The sequence below is a fragment of the Sturnira hondurensis genome, unplaced genomic scaffold (assembly GCF_014824575.4).
Source record: "Sturnira hondurensis isolate 20B ecotype Veracruz unplaced genomic scaffold, ASM1482457v3 Scaffold0007406, whole genome shotgun sequence".
NCBI classification, from domain to species: domain Eukaryota; kingdom Metazoa; phylum Chordata; class Mammalia; order Chiroptera; family Phyllostomidae; genus Sturnira; species Sturnira hondurensis.
In genome coordinates, this window is record NW_028080037.1 from 2,989,383 (window position 1) to 2,996,570 (window position 7,188).

The 7,188-nt window shown below is 51.7% G+C and overlaps 1 protein-coding gene and 1 long non-coding RNA gene across 2 annotated transcripts in view; one reads left to right on the plus strand and one right to left on the minus strand.

Moving 5' to 3' along the window:
- Window positions 1–641: 641 nt before the first annotated feature.
- Window positions 642–2,373, minus strand: LOC118991031 (uncharacterized). The gene is made up of 2 exons (XR_005067334.1): window positions 1,954–2,373; window positions 642–1,225 (listed from the first exon to the last, which is right to left on the minus strand). It is a non-coding gene; the product is annotated as an uncharacterized LOC118991031 (long non-coding RNA).
- Window positions 2,374–6,933: 4,560 nt separating this feature from the next.
- Window positions 6,934–7,188, plus strand: part of CDK2AP1 (cyclin dependent kinase 2 associated protein 1) — a 7,785-nt gene continuing 7,530 nt past the window's right edge. Inside the window, exon 1 of the mRNA XM_037051941.1 lies at window positions 6,934–7,028. Coding sequence (XP_036907836.1) covers window positions 7,001–7,028 — 28 coding nt within the window. The 5' untranslated portion in view covers window positions 6,934–7,000. The remainder of the gene's footprint in view (window positions 7,029–7,188) is intronic.

Genomic DNA, 7,188 nt, shown 5'->3' on the forward strand with positions numbered 1-7,188 from the left:
TTGCAACTACAATTTTACTCGAAGATTTGTTAAGGTGAGCTTGAAGACTGGAAGGAAACTTGTTCTTACATGTATAGTGTTGACAAATTGAGTATTAATTTGAATATGAAATGAGAGACCAGACTTCCTGTCAACCCCCCCCCCCCCATCCTGAGTTTTTCTGTTCCCATTTGCCTTGACCTTGTGCCCCTTCAGGTTCATTCTCTACTCAAGTCTGCTCCGGGCCTTGCCGAAGTGTGTTCCCCCCAGGTCTCGGCACTCATTGACATTTGGGCGGCCAATCTTTAGCGGCCGGGGAGGGGCGGAGGGGGCCTACCGGGGGCATTGGAGGGTGTTTAGCAACATCCGTGGCCTCCACCCCCGGACACCCCAGCTCTGACACTGGGTGCCTGTCCCCAGCTGTGACACCCCGAAGTGCCCAAACATTGCCAACTACCCTTTGCGGAGCAGAATCGGCCCTGGGTGAGAAGCACTGCCCCGTCAGCCACGGAGAGGCAACGCCCACCCCGGTCTGTGCTCTTGGTGCATGTGCACATGAGTGTGTGTGTGTGTTTCACAGAGCACCAGGCCCAGGAACGAGGGGGCACCACCCCCGAGAGACCGAAAGTACAAATGGGAATTGGCTAGAGGTTTGGAGCATGTACAATTTCCATAAGTATGAATATTTATCAGCTAGTCATTTGAGAGCAGGATGTAAAGAAGCCATCTGTGGAGGCCTTTACGGAGAGAAAGGAGGCTAAAAAAATGTGCAAAACGCTTATTTTTAGAGTCCAATTCTCGGCAAGTTGGCTTTGTCCTCTGAGAGCTGCCCACTCTGGGCGTTGCACGCACTGTTGGGTGAGGAGACGCAGGTGCCAACGCTGCTGCTTCCAAGTCACGGTCGTTAAGAACTTCCAGCAAGGGTTTCAGGCAAAGGCAGGCCGGCTAGGTGGATACTCAAGGTGTCTGGAATATTTAATGTTTACGTTTTTGGTGGTTGCTTAAATATGTGACCCCACCAGCAATGGGACAGAAGTCACAGAGCAGGTGACAAGGTACAGTGTCTGCACCCTGCTCCTCCAGCCACGCCCTGTTCCTCTTTCCCAGGTTGTCACTCAGCGTCTCTTCTTGGGGGACTTCAGAGAGTAGGTTTTGAGTGTCACAAAAAATGCTCCTGCTTCAGTTGGGAGCATTTTTTCAGGCAAGATTCGTTTTCACAAGGATTCACATGCGAGCCCTTCAGTTCCTGGAGAGAGCCGCACAAGAATAAGTTATTAATGGTAGGACACTAGGGACGTCAACAAGGGCGTGACCCTTTCACAGAAAGGTGGGCGTTTCGTGAAGGTGCCCACTGGCTAGAGTAGGAAGAGGCCCCTGGGTCCCCCATTTCCAGTCCTCGATCCAGGGACACAGAGCTCTCAATTCCATCACAACAGTGGGTTTCTGTTGAGTTCCTGTTCCCACAGTTTGTTTTTGCCTGTGTGTGTTTCTTGTTCAGAGGTTGATGTGAAAGTAGGTGTATTATGTCTCCAAGTGTTTGCATGTCTCTGTGGTATCCAGGCCATGGGGAGTCAGGCCTAAGAAACCGAAACTTGGGATCTGAAATAGGTTGGCACACACTGGCCCAAAGTCAGTTCAGCTGTGGCTGGTGGGGCTCAGTGGATTGAGTGTGGGCCTGTGAACCAAGAGGTTGCCGGTTCAATTCCCAGTCAGGGCACATGCCTGGGTTGCGGGCCAGGTCCCCAGTTGGGGTCGTGTGAGAGGCAACCCCTCAATGTATTTTTTGCACACTCTCCCTCTTTTTCTCCCTCCCCCCTCTCTAAAAGTAAATAAATAAAACCTTAAAAAGAAAAGTTCACTCCATTGTCTGTTTTTCAATGATCCTGCAAGCTGAGACGAGTTTTTACTTTCTTACATGGTTGAAAAAAATAAATCGAAGGATATTTTGTAACGTGAAAATGACGTGCAACTCACATCTCAGGGTTCGTAAGTGAAGTTTCATGGGAACACAAGCAGGGTGCATCCTGGTTGCCGTGGTCCTAGGTTCCAGGCTGCTCAGAAGGACAAAGGTGAGCAGCTGAGAGACTGGAGGGCCCGTGGAGCCTGGAGTCTGTACGACCTGCTCACTTCACAGGAACGGTTTTGCTGGCTCCTGGTCAAAATGGGGGACTGATGGGCAGACACGCAGCTGCAAACTGACAGGTTGGGGAGCAGACTTGTGCGCACGCCTCAGCTTCATGGCAGCGCGAAGTGTGGCTTTGCCATCCCGAGCTCACAGACCTTGGCACGTCCCTCCCCCCATGGGACATCCCCGTGTCAAAGTTACGGGTCAGGCCACCGACGTCACTAGTTTCTTAGGTTAGTGGGGTCCAAACATACGGTCACAATTTCCAATTAAAAATTCGCAGCGTCCCTGGACACAGCTTCGCCACTGTTTGGTAAATTGTGTGTATGGTGCGTGTGTGCTGCTGTGCGAATGTATACACGGGAAATCGCATGTGGGCAGAATTTCTATATTCCCCCACGTGAGTCTCCCTTCTCACGGCCTGGGGCCGGTGCACCGCCTTGGGGGCACCCCCAGAATGACGTACAGGGGTGGAAATTGTGCGGAGGCCTTTCTGGGCTGGCGTATTTCATTACAGAAAATGGCACATGGGTTGTCTGTCTGCCTCCTTGGGATGTTCACGTTTCAAGAATTCTGAAGAGCCCCATCCTGTCCAGCCTCGCTAACCCTACAGATTGAGCTAGGATGCGGGGAGACCACGCCAGTCACCTGAGGCCTAAGGAGAGGTTTGTGGCAGGTCCTGAGCTTCAACGCGCTGAGTGATTCCCCTGGGCTCGGACCCTTCTGCCCCCTGGTCCCCGGCAGGCCCATCCAGGAAGTGCTCATTAAAGTGCTCATTAAAATGGTTCCTAAGAAGACACCATTCCAGATCATTCTAAAATCACGCATTAGACTCTGGCCGGTGTGGCTCAGTAGGTTGGAGCATTGTCTCATAAACTGAAAGTTGGCAGGTTCAATTTCCGGTCAGGGCACATCATACGAATGGTGGAACACTAGAATCTTGCCTCTGAAGATCAAAGACAAGGGTGCCTGCTCTCACCTCTTCTCTCCAACACTGTCCTTGAGGGTCTAGTCGGGGCAATTAGCCAAGAAAGATAAATAAAAGACATCCCATCTGGAAAGGAAAAAGTAACACTCTGTGCAGGTGACGTGATCTTATTATGTGTAGAAAAACCAGTGAGAATCACACACACACACAAAAGCTAGTAGAGCTAATAAGCTCAGGAAAGTTGCAGGATACAAGACAATACGTGAAAACCTGGTGTATTTCTACGCACCAGCAGTGAGCAATCCAAACATCAGCCCCAGCTGGTGTGGCTCAGGGGATTGAGTGCCAGCCTGAGAACTACAGGGTCGCGGGTTCAATTCCCAGTCAGGGCATATGTCTGGGTTGCGGGCCAGGTCTCCAGTCGCGGGTACATGAGAAGTAACCACACGTTGATGTTTCTCTCTCTCCATCCCTTCCCCTCTGTCTAAAAATAAAATATTCTTTAAAAAATCTAAACATTAAATTAAGGAAACAATGCCATTTGCAGTAGCATCAAAGATGATGAAATACTTGGGAAAGAATTTGGCCAAAGAAGTACAAGACCTGCACACTGTAAACTATCAAACATCGTTGAAGAAATAACTGCCTGAATGGAAAGAGACCCTTTGTTCACGGATTGGAAAACTTAATATTGCAATTGAGACAGCAGTGCTCCCTAAATTGATACACAGATTTAATACAAGCTCTGCTAAATTCCCAAGTGCCTTCTTTGTATGTCACCCACACACACACACACACACACACACACAATGAACAAGCAGGATTCTAAAACTCATACGGAAATGCAAGGGACCCAGAACAGCTAAAAGAATCTCGAGAGAGAAAAGCGGAACTGTAGCACTCACGCTTCCTCCATGGGAAGTTACTACAAACCTACAGCAACCGAAGCAGTGTGGTGTCGGCCACGGGGGAGGCACGCAGATCGGGTCAGTCAGTCAATGGACCAGAACCGAACCCAGGAGCAGACCCTCATACTTTATCATTCACACAGAGAGCGAATCCAGACCCGCCTCAGTCACACACAAAGACGAACGGGGAAGAGACGGGAGACCCAAAGGGAGGAACACAAACGCTCCTCCACAAGAACACAGGGGAAAATGACCGTGACCTTGGGCTGGATATGGCACCCAAAGCACAGCTCGTTGAAGGAAAAATGGGAGTATTGGATTTCATGAAAATTTAAAAATGGACAAATTAAAGATAAATAAATAAATATTTTAAAAATTTAAAGAGCTCGTGTGTGCCAAAGTACCCTCTGAAGAAAATGAAAAGACCACCCAAAGAATAGGGGAGACTATTTGCAAATTACATATCTGAGAAGGGGCCGGTATCCTGATTGTATATGTGTTGTAAATAGGCAAAAAACTGGAATAGACGTTCCTCCAAAGAATATATACAAATGACCAGTAAATGCATGAAAAGATGCTCATCACACTCATTAGGAAAATGCAAGTCAAACCCAGGTCATACTAGGCCACACCCACTAGGATGCCTGAAAAAAAAAAGTCAGATGATAGGACGGGTTGCTGAAGATAAGGAGACACTGGAACCCTCACCCACTGCTCGTGGGGGGAGCTACAATGGGGCAGCTGTGACGGGAAGCAGTTTGGGGGTTCCCCCAAAAGGGAACCGTAGAATCACCAGAAGACTCGGCAATTCCATTCCTGGGTGGACACCTCCGAAGAATGGAAAGCAGAAAACTTGCTTGCGAACACGTGTTCCCGGCAGCCATATTGATAATGGCCGGAAACTGGAAACAACCCAGTATGTGTCAGCTGGTGACGCCGTCCCTGTCTCCAGTGGAGCATCGTTCACCCACAGATCCCAGAGAGACAGAGGGCCCATGCAAGTCACCACAGAAAGGGACCTTGGAAACATGTCACTGAGCGAATGGAGCCAGACCCAGGTCACACACTGAGTCGCCCCAGGTTCAGAGGTTCATCCAGAGACAGAGACCCCACTGGTGGCTGCCTGAAGCCAGGGGCAGTGGGGAGAGGGCAGTGACTGCCCCTGGGTACAGAGCTTCCTTTCGGGGGTGAGGGAAATGTTCTAGAATGAGATGGTGAGGACGGCTGCACAGCCCCGAGAAGACACTACGGGCCACTATGCTGTACTGTAACAGGGTGAATTTTATGCTAAGTGAATTGTATCTCAATTTAAAAAGGCAAACACTATTTTTTTTTCCCAATGACGACCAGGACTTCAAGTGAGGGGGCCCGGCCTCATGGTGAAAACACAACCACACGGAAAGAGAAAAGCGCAGACATCTGGGGAGGGGGGCCCGGGCCGGCAGCCGCTGCGATCTGGAGCGCTGCCCCAAGGACTCGGAGGCGCCGACCGCTCCCAGGCAGCGGAGCCCGCATGAGGGCCGGGCGTCTGCCCTATGAGCCCGCAGCTTGTAGCCTCCGCCCGGCCGCGGCCAATAGGAGACCCGCCAGCGCCGGCGGCTAATGAGCGCTGGCAACGTGGCTGGTCTGGGTGCAGACGCACCCGGAGTGGACCAGGCGCGCTGGGGTTTGAAGACTCGGGATAGTAACAATAATGTAAAGCACCTTGATGTCTTCGTATTCGCTGCACACCGAAACCATAGTGTTCGGGATGTATGGTGTCAAAGAAGATGTGTCAAAGATGCATCTCCCCAGTCTCTTCTTCCAAATCTGTGACTACGAAAACATTGAAAATTACATCGTGGCCTTGGAATATATTTGCAATGGACAGCGCTACAGTACTTTTGAGCATTGGGTCCCTGGGGCGGGGGTGGGGGGGCGAAGGCGAAGGAGTCATGAATTTGTTTATGAAGTGAAATTTCGCTGAGCATCCTGGGGGAGCAAGCCTAGGGCTACTCCCCAGGGGGGCTGGTTAAGCTGGGCAGGGGGTGCTGCCTGCACCTTCAATCCTCAGGGGAAGGACGGAAGGCACGTGGGGTGGGTGGGGGGTGGGAGAAGAACCTTCCTCGTTAGTTTCAGATGTGTCTGACTGTCTGTGACTAATTTAAAAATTTGCGAGCCACGGTGATTAAAAAGGGCGGAAAAGGGTGGGCACCTCGTGCATTTTGACGAGCTTTACTATTTTAGCAGAACTCCAAGAAAGAGGACCTTCAAAAGCTTAATCATCTTAATCCCCAATACATTTGACGATTAATTACCTCGCAATCGGATTTGCGGCTGGGCTGGGCTGGGCTGGACTGGGCTGGGGTCGAGGGAGGGCCAAAGATGATTATCAGGTAAGCTGTAGGAGAGGAGAAATTTGGCCAAGTTCATTCTTGTACCCTTGGCGCCTGTAAGTATCCGGCACCTAGTAGGCGCTTCTTGAATATTTGAATGAGTTAATATGCACAATTATGTGGATGCGAGGGTGAATCTTCCAGCGGGAAATTGCTCTGGCTTTGTCAGTCTCAAAGGAGTCGCAGGCCCCCAAAGGGTTAAAAACCACTTACTACTGACGGGGACGTGAAATTTATTTGAAATCAATGTCAAGAATTGGTTGTTCTGATTCTGGGGGCTAGCCAGATCTCGGCGTCTGGAAGGATCTACGCGCTTAAAAATACCATTCGCCACCATTTTCTCCAGGTAATTTTCCATCCCTGCCCCCACAGTCAAGGGGACAAAAAAGTAATTCCGAAATCCGACCTTGCTATTTAAAAAAAAAACAAAAACAAAAAAAAATCGGTAAAATAAGAAATCTTCAGGTGCTGGAAGCGAAGAAGAAAGGGACCCACGCGGGCCACGGGCGCCGCCGGGACCCCAGCCCCCCAAACTTTGCCAAGTTGCGGCGCCGAGCGCGCGGGGAGGCGCGGGGCGCGGCTGCGGGCGGAGCCGCCCCCTGACGCCGGGCCGCCCCCTCCCGGCCCGGGCCGGCCCCGCTGGCTCGGCTCAAAGTTTGCGGCCGCCCCTGCGCCCGCCCGATGTATGGGTGATATACTGCGGCGGTGTCAGGGTGAGGGACGGCCATATTTGCCGGTGCGGCCCGAGCCGTCAACAACAAAAAGTGCGCGGGAGCTCGGCGGGCGCACGGACGGGCGCACGGACGCCGGGCCCGCCTCGCCGCCGCCCGGCCTCGCCGCCGCCGCCGCCTCGCGGGCCGGGCCCCGTCAGAG